The 13,524-nt window shown below is 34.7% G+C and overlaps 1 protein-coding gene across 2 annotated transcripts in view; it reads left to right on the forward strand.

Annotated features, from left to right (window-relative positions):
* The first annotated feature begins 1,687 nt into the window (after nucleotides 1-1,687).
* Nucleotides 1,688-13,524, forward strand: part of Rab3c (RAB3C, member RAS oncogene family) — a 267,333-nt gene continuing 255,496 nt past the window's right edge. Inside the window, exon 1 of one of the 2 annotated variants that reach the window (XM_046456363.2) lies at nucleotides 1,688-1,970. In XM_046456363.2, coding sequence (XP_046312319.1) covers nucleotides 1,953-1,970 — 18 coding nt within the window. In that variant the 5' untranslated portion in view covers nucleotides 1,688-1,952. Of the gene's footprint in view, nucleotides 1,971-2,581; nucleotides 2,801-13,524 lie in introns of those variants that run through there. The other variant, XM_058583132.1, reaches the window with a different exon arrangement.

Raw genomic sequence — 13,524 nt, forward strand, 5'->3', positions numbered from 1 at the left:
TGAGTAGGACAGAACTTAGTTCCCAAAGCCCTTTTGCAAATCTAGTTTTTTTAAACTTAATTTTTATGGATACTTCCACAAACTTAAAGACACACTTAAAAAATCAAAGATGTAGGCTGGGGTTGTGGCTCAGTGCTAGAGTGCTTGCCTAGCCTGTATGAGGCACTGGGTTCAATCCCCAGCATCACATAAAAATAAAAAAAAATTAAATAAACGTATTGTGTCCATTTACAACTAAAATTATATATATTTTTTTTAAAAAATCAAGGATGTATGTCATTTTAGTAAAATGCTGAGAAGGGATAAATTTCTCAAAGAAAAGTAAATTTGTAAGTTAAATATTCATGATATTTAAATATGCTTTAAGAAATGTGTTGATGGTAGAAAAAATACAGCAAATTGTTCTGAAGAAACATGTTGTCAGTAGTTGAACAAATATTAAATGTCAATTCTATGCATTTAAGTATCAGTATTATTTAATTGGTATTTCTCTTGGAAAAAACTCATAAAGAGATACACTCTTAGATATGTCTTAATAAAACACTCTGTATTACTTGCAGTAAGCTGCTACCATGAAACATATTGTTATAGAATTCCCTTTCACTTTTCATTTTACTTTTGGCTATTTAAAAAATTATTTTCTAATCATAATCCTCCATTATGAAGTGAGCATTTTAAAATGTATTTTCTGAGTAGTTATAAAAATTATTTATCTGGATGATGTCACATTACATTCTCACTAATCATAGATTAGCAGATAGATCTTAGACTCTTTTTTTAAAAAAAAAAACAAAAACAAAAAAACCCCCAAACTTTAATTAACTAAATGTTTTGAATAGGATCCCCACACAGGGTTGTTGCAATATTAAGTTCATACAGTGAAAATTTCAAGGTTCGTATCTTAAAATGTGGTGGAAGATGTCTTACATATGAATCTTTTAAGGAAGTGTTTCTCAAGTTAAGGTAAAGGAGCCGGTTTCATCAGAATTGCTAGGGTATTTGTTTAAAATTCCCAGACCTCTGATCAGATATAGTCAATCAAAATCTCTACATAGAGTTTGAAAATATGAATTTCAACCCTCCCTCCCAAAGAGATTGTCAAATGTATTAAATTCCAGAACCTCCCTTCTACTGCTTTGTCTAATGCGGTGAAGTTTAAAGCGGATTCAAGTTATTCCTTTCATGCCTTCCTGCAAATATAATGATTGTTTCCTTTTCTACTCCACCACCAAAACAATACATTTGACCTCATGCCAAGACAGGCATCATTTCTGGATGATCAACGTTCACTCTTACGGGGAGAGGGCTATCTTTAGATAGGTATAGAGGACATAAATAGCCATACATGGTAGTCAATTGATGGGAAAGGGTACGTGTAACAAAAATGCAGTTCAGAGATTTGAAAATCATGCTATGAACTAATCTAGGAGGAGTGCGATTGTAATATAAGGAATGGCTCTGTGCTAAAGAAAGGACAGAATAACTTAATAGAGGTCTCCCATCTCATTCCCTGGCGGTGCTTCTGGGCTCTGGTGATGAATGTGTTCATTTTATGTGACTTGCTTTGGATAAATAACCCGGTGCCCTTTCAGCTCTCCAGCCTGCGGCCAGCGGTGGCTGTGTGTGCGCACTAATGACGGTGGAAGGTTCCTGGGGGAGGGTTTGGGGAGGGGCTGCCCAGCTTGATCGCCCCTGACACTTCCTAAGAGACTCTCAGTCCTTTCTCTGCAGCTGCCGCTTGAAGACTCCGCGCTTCCCCCACCTAAGGAAAGAAGTTATCCATCTAAATCAGTTGTCCTATCTGCGTCCCTCGTTTCTCTCTCTGGGAGCCGCTTACCCCTAGCTCTTCCATTGTGTTGTGCCTTTTCAGTTTAGCCCCGCTTGCTGCGTAAGACTTTCACTCCGTTTGCTGCAGGGAGATTTACTCGAGAGTTTCCGAACCTCCAGCTGCAATGGAGCTCTATGGAAAGGTAAGCAAGTGAAGGGAATTCTTGAGTGTATTCAGCGAGAAATCTCGCTTTTACGGACTTTGGGACGTGTGTCTGTTTCTGTGTGTGTGTGTGTATGTGTGTGTGTGCGCGCGCGCGCGCCCTCGAGTCTTCTCAATGCATTTATGCAGATAAAACACTTTCTTTATATGTGTGCCTTCCTTTCTTTCTCGTGTTTATTGAATAAGATAGTAAAACTACCCCACTCATCCTATGGAAATGTATAAACTTTTCCGATTTGAGATGGGTAGAGGTGAGGCGGGGAGTCATAGAAGGTATCATTTGTATTGGAAATGAGCACCAAGACTGCGCTTCCCAACTAGGGAATTTCAATCTGGCTTCCCAAGGGGGATAGCTAGTAAAGAAAAATCTCCAGCAGAGATCACTGAGGTCACTTTTGCTGGAGCCTTGCAAAGAAAGGGGCAGAGGAAGCTAAGAGCGATAATAGCCAGGAGCAACCCGTGAGGCGAAGAAGGGAGGATCCGCGGCCAAGTGCTACTGGAAGACCGAGCCTATTTAAAGTCTTGCTTGCTTGCCGGGAGGTGTAGTTCACAGCTTGCCCGTTTGCATAAAAGACCTGCAGGACAAGACTACAACTCCCAGGAGTACTCGGGGTTCCTAGCCAGTACGCGTGTGCGGGCGACAGGAGAGGACAGCTCTGGTGCTGATGTTGGAACCGGTTAGTGAACCCTGAGAGTGCAGTGTGGAGCGTGGAACGCGCGGGCTGTGCACGCTTTGCGGGGCGTCCCGGCCAGCGCTGCCCTAGAGAGAAAGAACATTTGCCTACAATGAGACACGAAGCGCCCATGCAGGTGGGTCTATACAGAAAGAGTGGTCTGGGGAGGAATTAAGAGAGATGCTTTCCCCTCATTCCAGGCACAAACTGTTCTCTACCTAAGGGACGGTCTAGGTGGCCACCCATGGAGAGGCGGCTCTGTGATTCGGTTCTGGGGACAGATTTGGGTCCTCTAGGTTTCGTGTGGCTGTAATTGGGGCTGTCTTAATGAGGAATATGGGTGTTCATTATCTTTCCCAGCTCCATAAGGAGAGTGAGGAGGTCTATCGAAAATGAAAACCCCAGCAAACAAAAGTCAAAAGAACATGCAGTCTCATGTTGGCATTGATCATCCCTCTTGGTTTCCCAGATTTGTGACTGCGGTGTAAACTCTTGAGATTTAAAGCAGGCGAGTTAGGTTCGGGGTTGAGACCTCTTTACCTGAGTTGGGATAGAGAGAATTCTGCACCGTTAAGGTCACATTAAGAAAAGGGAAGCCAATGTTAGGGTTCTCAAATTCCCTTTCTTCAATATCAGCTGAAAATAGCGAACACGTTCAGGCTTGGCTTCTCCCAGAGCTATGCCAGCCCTTTATCTATGGCCACATAACTGGTTTACTCCTTCTAGGAGACCATTGCTCTGAGCTTTCCTGTGTGAAGTACTCATTTGTTGTGCCTTTGGATTCCTCATTTCAGTCACATTCTTGGGTTTGTTTCCTTAAGAAATGCAAACGACTCCGTGCAAAAGTGCTTCTGCCTAAACATCTTCCCTTAAGTTTTGTTTTTAAGTAAAAGATAAGTGATGTTTCAGTTCTGTGTGCAACCAGTCAACGCTGAACATCAGCCTGTATGTTCATTACCCACGCAGAGTGATCCCATTGCATAACAGCAAGGCGTTTTATGAATGGGGTTGAGAGGAGAATAGAACATCCCATTTGGAATGTGTTCTCTCTTGAGAATCCACCTTTGTCGCCAAACCCAACAACTTGAATATTTGACATTAATCGAGGCTTAAACATTTCTCATGCTTTCTTCATGAACCCAGGACTTAAACATATGCTTTGATTTACTTTTAATTTATTTTACTTGTTGTGTATATTAAGGTACACTCACTGGATTGTTCAATGAAAAAAATATATAATTTATTTTTTTGAAGGATTATATAATGGAAGCCCTCAAATTACTGTAAGAGTTATTGAAAACTTGATTTGTTCCAGGGAACAGTGGTCCCACTGTGCGCATTCTAATACCTCTGTTTGTGACTTTGCTTTTCACTATAGACTTGATGTGAAAAGAATCTAGGCAGACAATAAAGGGGCAGGCTTTGCAATCAAGACATATTGGCTTATGATAATTTTCCATTACTAGAATTATTGCCAAGAGCCAACTGGCTAAATTAATCATATTTGATTATGAGTAAACATTGGCAGTAGACTTTAAAAGTGGGTTGTTACACTTGGCTATCTATTTGTATATCAAAACTTCATGTTGTACATCTTAAATTTATACTGTAAGAACTTCTCCAAAATTCAAAATAAGGTGGATCATTAGTACTTGTAGTAAACTCTATGTAGGTACTGAAATCACTCTGTCAAAACAAATTACTGAACAAACAACCAAATTGTATATTAATTTTTTTCTTTTAAATGTTATTTAGAGTATTCAGAGGGGCCATTGAATATCATAGAATTGTGCAAAATTAGTGCATTAGAAAATATTTCAAATTGTTTCATGTGTCCACCACTATATAATAGGTATTGTAAGGTCCTATTTTAGGACTTAAATTAAGAATTAATATAAATATTAGGTAAGATGACATTAATTTACTCATGTGTGGATTGTTTTCCAAATTTATGGTGCGTTTTATTCATTGGAGCAGATTCTTAAAAAATTGAAAGTTTAAAATCCCAAATGCTATCATGAAGTACATGTATATTTTAAGAATGACTTTTTAAAGTACATTTAATTAAAGCACATACATTGATTCAGTTTATTGCTGTGATGGTGAACTCTGCATAATAATTAACGAATTTTTGAAAATATATTATGATAGGAAGAATAAAATCAATAAGCATGATTTAAGTTTTTTTTTTTTTTTTTTTTTTAAACAGCAAGTAATGCCTCAGCATCTATACTTCTAAATCATAATCACATTTCAGGTGACTTGAAGTATGAAAATACAAGAAGACAACTAGTTGCCATTCTTTTATTTTTCATGTAAATGTTGAACAATATCATTTTAAATATAGGCCCCAAATATTTCTCACCAGGTTTTCTGATAGATGAGTCACAAGCCAAACCTCACTATATAATTTAATTATCCTCAGAGTTTTTTCTTTTGAAATATTTAATGTATTTGTTGATGTGAAACAAAATGAATTTTTTTCATTTATAGGTTTGATTTCCTAATTTATTACATTTTTCTTAAATCAAAGAAGGGCTTAAAATATACAATGTCCTTTTAAAAGTATTGTGCCTACGTAAATAGCTTAGTGTTTGGTTCAAGGTAGTTGCCTTTGATATGTGCATATTTTCTGAAGAATATTTTCCTCTAAATTGACAGAAAAGAAGAAATAATAATTGTGTTTTTTTTACATGACTACTAAAATAATAGGTAATGATAGTCTGAGAGGTATGTATTTCCTTTGTAACTAAGTAAATAGGAATAGCATTTAGTAAGTGTGTTCCAGTTGATGAGCTTAGAATTTCAATGCAGGAGATGGTCATTTGCATCTTCTCATGTAGTGTGTATGTAAATCCTGAGGGCCAAGTAAAAGGGGGAAATATGAGTGCCCATAACTTGAAGGCAAGGCTTTGCAAACAGATTGTCATTTATTCAGGAGCCAGATTGAACAAATTTCAGTTTATCTAGTGCCTTCTCTGTGCCAGCCACTGTGCTTTGCATCCTATTATATTTGTGTGTGCAAAAAACAATCATATATTATTATATTTAGGTCAAAATATTTATAAATATACTTAAAATCCTGTGTGTTCTCATTACCCTAATTACAAGCAAGATACTGGAGCTTATTAGGATTAAATAACTTTTCCAACATGTAAGAGTTAAAATTCTGCTAGATCTCCCTGTCCAACATGCCCATGTTCTTTCCTTTATTATTTTGGGTTCCCCAAGAAGACATGAGTGGGTTGTATAAAGGTAGATTAGTGTGATTCATTCAGTTGGCTCAGAAGAAAGAGAAATCTATATTATCACTATCTTCTATTATAAAATAATCTGCTATAAATTAAACCAAATATTTGAGAAGGGCCAGTGTTTTAAAGACTGCTTACTTTCTGTCATCTAGACTTATAATTTTTTGTAGGTTTACTTACTCTCTTGCAGTATCAAAGTGGAATCTGTTGTCTCTGCCTACATACTTACTCTTAAGTGTTGTTATCATGAACTTTCTGGATTATCTCATGGATGCAGAGTTGCCTTTTTAGAAAACTTCAAATAACAGTGTCTTACTAAAGCATGGAGAAAAGTACCAGAAAAGATTGTTTAGTCCAAGATGTGGGCAGATTGAGGGATGAATGTAGAGCAGAATGAAAATGAAGTTTAGGTGAAAACTATTAGATGGATATTAATACACCAAACCAAATTACAATGAATGAATGTTTAAATATCATGGTTTCATTTGGATATGGAATGCCTATGACCTTTTTACATTTCATTATTATTGAATTTCCATGTACATCTGCAAAGATAATCACACTATATTAATGTGAAATGGAAATTTAGTCCTCATTCTTTACAGAAAAAGGAAGTCCCTAGCTGACACTGGAGAAACAAGAAATTCTTTCCTATTCTATTTGGGCCAGTTCTTCAAGATTTTACCTCACTTCTAAAAAGGAAAGTGAGAGGGGAATTAACCTATTTTACAAACTTTTGTGGTGTAAGAATGGATTTTTTGATTTTAATTCTTGTGCTATAGGAGTCTTATTAAGGAGGTAGGGGCCTAATCCAATGTGATGGAGATTGAGGCCTACTTTTCTTCTATTAGATGCAGGGTCTCTGGTTTAATTTCTAGGTCCTTGATTCACTTTGAGTTGAGTTTTGTGCATGGTGAGAGATATGGGTTTAATTTTATTTTGTTGCATATGGATTTCCAATTTTCCCTGTACCATTTGTTGAAGAGGCTATCTTTTCTCCAATATATGTTTTTGGTGCCTTTGTCTAATATAAGATAACTATAATTATGTGGGTTAGTCTCTGTGTCCTTTATTCTGTACCATTGGTCTACCAGTCTGTTTTGGTGCCAGTACCATGTTGTTTTTGTTGCTGTTGCTCTGTAGTATAATTTAAGGTCTGGTATAGTGATGCCATCTGCTTCACTTTTCTTGCTAAGGATTGCTTTAGCTATTCTGGGTCTCTTATTCTTCCAGGTGAATTTCATAATGACTTTTTCTATTTCTATGAGGAATGTCATTGGGATTTTGATTGGAATTGCATTAAATCTGTATAGTGATTTTGGTAGTATGGTCATTTTGACAATATTAATAAAATAAAAAATTAATAAATGGGATGGATTCAAACTAAAAAGCTTCTTAGCAAAAGAAATACTTAGTGAGTTGAATAGAGAGCTACAGCTTGGGAGCAAATTTTTACAACTTGCACATCAGATAGAGCACTAATCTCTAGGGTATATAAAGAACTCAAAAAGCTAAACACCAAAATAACAAATAACCCAATCAATAATGGGCTAAGGAACTGAGTAGACACTTCTCAGAAGGTGATATGCAATCAATCAACAAATATATGAAAAAATGTTCAACATCTCTAGCTATTAGAGAAATGCAAATCAAAACTATTCTAAGATTTCATCTCATTCCAGTCAGAATGACAGCCATTAAGAATACAAACAACAATAAGTATTAGCAAGGATGTTGGGAAAAAGATACACTCATACATTGCTGGTGGGACTGCAAAATGGTGCAGCCAATATGGAAAGCAGTATGGAGATTCCTTGGAAAACGTGGAATGGAGCCACCATTTGACTCAGCTATCCCATTCCTTGGTCTATACCCCAAGGACTTAAAAACAGCAAACTATAGGGACACAGCTACATCAATGTTTATTGCAGAACAATTCACAATAGCTACACTGTGGAACCAACCTAGATGCCCATCAGTAGATAAATGGATAAAGAAAATATATATATATATATATATATATATATATATATATATATACGCAATGGAATATTACTCAGCAATAAAAGAGAAAAAAATCATGACATTTGCAGGTAAATGGATGAAATTAGAGAATATAATGCTAAGTGACGTTCGCCAATCCCCCCCAAAACAAATGCCCAATGTTTTCTCTGATATAAGGAGGCTGATTACATAGTGGTGTTGGGAGGGGAAGCATGGAAAGATAAGATGAACTCTAGATAGGGTAAAGGGGAGGGAGGGAAAGGAAAGGGGAAAGGGATGTAAAAAAGATGGTGGAATAAGATGCACATCATTACCCTAAGTACATGTATGAAGACACGAATGGTGTGAATATACTTTGTATATAACCAGAGATATGAAAAAATGTGCTCTATATGTGTAATATGAATTGTAATGCATTGTGCTGTCACATATAACAAATTAGAATAAAAAAATTAATTAAAAAATAAAAGAAAAAATGGTTTTCCACTGGGCATGGTGCAAATACATTTTCATTTCTACTCCTTGTAGTCCAAGAAGTTAAGGATTTATCACAATTCCCCGCTGCCTTCTAAGCTTGTATTGGAACAGGAAATTTCTCTCTTGATCATAGAATTCCAAGAAGAAAATATATTTTTATATATATTTTATATATTCATTCCCAAGGAATGAATTTCCTTGGGACTGCTCCTTACACAATTCACTGAATTTAAAAAGTTTTCTTGTATTCTTGTATTTATTAAAGGTTGTCCATCATTTCTCTCTTTTTTTCCCCCCATTACTTAATTTAGTTCAGATAACCCATCTTAATAGGTTACTCCATTACCAAGATACTGTAGCATGTGAAGATTAAATCTTTGTTATTTGGAATTTAAAAGATTGTCAGTGTTTTTGCTTATTGATTTACAGTTTTATTTTGAGATAATATTTATGTACATTGGGATGCAAGATTTTTAAAGTATTTTAGTTGACAAATAATAATTGTGTATATTTATGGGCTACAATGTGATATTCTGATATTTGTATATATTACAGAAAAATTCACCAAGCTAATTAGTACATCTCTTAATTTACCAGTTTGTGATTTTTTGTGCTGACAATGTTTAAAATGTGTTTTATTACATTTGAATTATATAACACATCACTATTAACTATTGTAGTAGATCACTAGAACATTCCTGCCATCAAACAAACTTTGTACCCTTGATTTTCCTCTTCCGTACTTTTCTCCTTCCCCACTAGCCTCTGGTAACCACTTTCCTATTATTTATAGGAGTTTTAATTTTTTAGGTTTACCATATAAGTGAGCTCAAACAGTATATGTCATTCTGTGCCTGGCTTATTATATGTAAAATAATGTCCTACAACTCTATCCATGTCACAAATGACAGAATTTTCTTTTTTATTGAGGCTGTGTAGTATTCCATTGTGCATACTACCACATTTTCTTTATCTGTTCATCTAATGAAGGACACCTCTACATCTTAGCTATTGTGAATAATGCTAAAATGAACATCAGAGTATAGACAATCTCTTTTAACATTCCAATTTCAGTTCCTTTGTATGTGTACCCATGCTACAGTTTGGATCTAGACTATTCCCCAAAGACTATTAAATGCTCATCCTCATGAGAATTCAGATATTTCTTTGACACACCAATTTCAATTCCTTTGGATATGTGTCCATGATTAAGTTTGGATCTGCAATGTCCTTCAAAGGCCCAGGTGTTAAAGGCATTGTCCTCAGTTGCTGCTATTCAGAGTTGGTGGGACCTTTGAGAGGTGGGGCTTAGTGGCAAGTTTTCCAGACATTAGAGAAGTGTAAGAGCTTGTGGGACCCTGACCCCATTTTCTTCCCATCTTTCACTCCCTGGCCATGAGGTGAATGATTCTGCTTTGCCACACACTGCTTCGCCACACACTGCTTCCATGGTGTGCTGCAACAGGCGAACTAGATCATGGACTGAAACCTCCCAAACCATGTGTCAAAATAAACCCTTTTTCACTGTAAGTAATTTATCTCAGGTATTTGTTATAGTAGTGAAAAACTGACCAATAAAACCCCAAAGAGGAATTACTGAATTATAAAGTTTCTTGATGAAATTCCATACTGCTTTTCAAAAATGGAATTATAAAGATTTCCAAAATGGCCATACTAATTACTTTTCCACCAACAGTGTGCAAGGGTTCCCTTTTCTCCTCATTCTTGGCAATATTTATTGTCATTGATCTTTCTGATCATTGGTATTCTAACAAGCATGAGGTAATAACTCACTATAGTTTTAATTTGTATTTCCCTAAAGACTGGAGATATTGAGCAATTTTGTTCGTATACCCTTTGACCATTCAGATTTCTTCTTTTGAGAGATAGCTGTTTATATCCTTTGTCAATTTTTTTAATTGAGTTATTTGTTTTTATGGTATTGAGTTCTTGGAGTTACTTATGTATTTTTGGATATGAGACCCTTATCAGATGTATGGTTTACAAGTATTTTCTCCAAATCCATAGATGAGCTCTTCATTCTGTTTTGTGTTTCCTTTGCTGTGTAGTAGCTTTTCAGTTTGGTTCAGTCCCACTTGCCTGTCTTTGTTTGTGCTCAGGCAGTTAGTTATGCTGGTCCTCGTAGAGCATGCTGAGAATTGTTCTTTTCTCCTCTATTTTCTGAATGACTTTTGTTGTAACATTTGTGTATTTTGTTTTTTTATTTAATAAGATACTGGAGCCTATAGTTTTCTTTGTGTAAATTTTAATGACAAATTCAATTTCTTTGATATAGTAACCTTTTTATATCTATCACTATTCATCTATGAATCTTTATCTTTCCATTTTCCTTTAGTATATATTATTAGGCTGAATTAGTCCCAGGAGGTATCCATAGTATAACTCTGGAACATGTAAATTAACTACATTATATACCCAAAAGCTCTTAACAGATATAATTAATATAATGGAGTTTAAAATAGGGAATGAACCCAGTTTATCAAATGGGTCCCATTTAATCACATGAGCTGTTAAGAGCAGAGAACTACCTTTGGTTGGAGTCAGAGAGATATGGCCTAAATAGAGTTTCAAGACATGAGAGATATAGTTGACTTGAAGATGAAGAAGACCTTTTATCAAGGAACCAGGACCTCAGTCCTGTCATCACAAGTGACTTAATTATGCTGACAGCTTAGTTTGGTAGTGGAATTTTCCCTAGAGCATCCAGATGAAAAGCCAGCCCAGCCAATACCTTGGCTGAAGCCTTATAGGGTCTTAGAATAATGAACACAGAACCCAGCGAAGTCAGGCCATGTCCAAAAGTCTGGTTCAAAAAATAATAAATGGATGTGGTTTTAAACAGCCATTATGGTAGCTATAGAAAACTAAAGATGCATTTATACATTTTTCTATTTTATTGTGAGTTGGTTTTGTAGGTTATCTTTTTTCTTAACTTTCTAATTAAGTTGTTCAAAGTATTTTTATTACCCTCTTAATTTCTTTAGGATCTGTAATAAAATCTTCTTTCTAATTCTTATTACTGCTAATTTAATTTTCTCCCTCTTTCAGTTGTTAGTTTTATTAGATGTCTATCAAAATTATTAACATTTTCAAATAACAAACTTTTGCCTTTAACTTTTCTGTTGTTTATTTTGTATTTGTATTTTTTTAAATAATTGAGTTCTTTACCCTGACTTTACTAGAACTTTATTTAGCTTTTCAAGTAAAAATTTAGACCACTGATTTTAAATATTTCTTTTCTTCTAATAAATATGAGCATTTTAAATGATCAGTTTACCTCTATATACTACTTTATTTGATTCCCAAATATCTAAATGTAGTATTTGATTATACTTCCCTTCAAATTATATGCTCGTTTCCTTGGGATTTTTTTTTAATGCATGGGTTTATACCTGTGGTTAATTTCAAAATACTTGAGTATTTCCAATTTTATTGCTACTAGAGAACATACTCTGTAGGATTTCAATAAATTGAAAATTTTAAGCATGTTTTTTAGTCAGTGTGTGGTCTCATGTCATGCAGTCTGTGTGCACTCATGTGGGCCACAGTTGTGAGGTGTAGTGGCCTTTAAATGTCAATTAGGTCACGCTGTTGTGTGCTGTTGCTAAGATCCTCTATATCCGGATTAATTTTTAGTCTACCTATTCTCTTACTGAGAAAAAGGTTTTCAAATTTTAAACTATATCAATTTTTATGTTTCTCCTATTGATTCTTTTATTTTTTTGCTTCTTCTATTTAGAAGCTCTGTTAGCAGGTGTACACTCATTTGTAATTGTTGTGTCTTCCTGAAGGATTTTCCTTTTTGTTATTGTGAAATATCTTTCTTTATATCCGGAATCTCTTCTTTACCTTAAGTCTACTGGGTTTGACATTGATAGATACCCTAGCTTTCATAATACTGTTTTCATGGTATACATAAATTTTCATAATTTACTTTCAATTTGTATGTGCCTTTAGGTGTGAAGTATATAAGTCTTATGATCAATGTATAGTTGAACCTTGTATTTTTAATCTAGTCTGGAGAAGTTCAGTCTTTCAATTAAAATTTTGATTCAATTTTATATATTACAATAGTCATTGAGGTTGGATTTAAATCTACCATTTTGCTATTTGTTTAAAATTTATTTTATTTGATATTTTCCCTCTGTTATTTCTTTCCTCTCTTCATTTTGCTTAGTTAAATATTTGTGAATATTTTAGTTCCTGTTGGCTGTTTTTAATATATGCCTTTGCATTTTAAGTGTTTATTCAAAGGATTATTATATGCATCTTCAAGTTGTTATGCTGTCTATCTAGACTTAATGTTATATTAGTCATATAAAATAAAGTGCCATTGCTATGATATTATTTCATGTAGCTCATCCTTTCTGGAATTGTTGTAGATTTACACTGGCATTTACTATAATTCCCCAAAACAGTTTCATAATTCTAACTTTAAACAGTAATGTGTATTTCCTATTAAGAAAAGAAATATATATGCATACATATTTATTTATATTTGCCTACTTCCTGTTTTTCCTATTTACTCTTCCGTTGATCTGAGTTTCTGTATAATGTCATTTTTCTTCAACCTAACCTACTTTGCTTAGCTATTCCCATAGTACAGATCTGCTGCCAACATATTCTCTCAGTTTTGGTTTATTGGATAATTTTTTAAAAAATTTTGCATCTGATTTTGAGTAAAAGTGTTATTGCATATAAATCTTCTCCTGATTTTTTTCTTCCAGTACTTTAAATACATAATTGTATTGTTTGCAGGCCTCTGTTGTATTGCAAAAGCTTCTGCTCTACTTATTATTCATAATACTATGTCACTTTTTTCCCCTCTGTTTTCAAGATTTTCTAACTTTGAATTTTAGTTCTTGGACTGTGATATGGCTAGATATAGTTTTCTTTAATATTTAGTTATCTTGGAGGGTTGAATGAGCTTCTCAGACATGTAAGTTCATCCTTTTTTTTGCCAGCTTTGAAGCACATTTAATTACTATATTTTTAAGTAATTTTTCATCCCAGTATTCCCTTCTTATCCTTCAGACACTCCAGCTGCATATGTATTAGAGTTCTGATGTTATTCCACAAAACACTGAGGCTCTGATCACTTCCTCTA

Source organism: Marmota monax, unplaced genomic scaffold (assembly GCF_021218885.2).
Source record: "Marmota monax isolate L192 unplaced genomic scaffold, Marmota_monax_Labrador192_F-V1.1 WCK01_AAM20220418_F8-fsc00037, whole genome shotgun sequence".
Classification (NCBI taxonomy): domain Eukaryota; kingdom Metazoa; phylum Chordata; class Mammalia; order Rodentia; family Sciuridae; genus Marmota; species Marmota monax.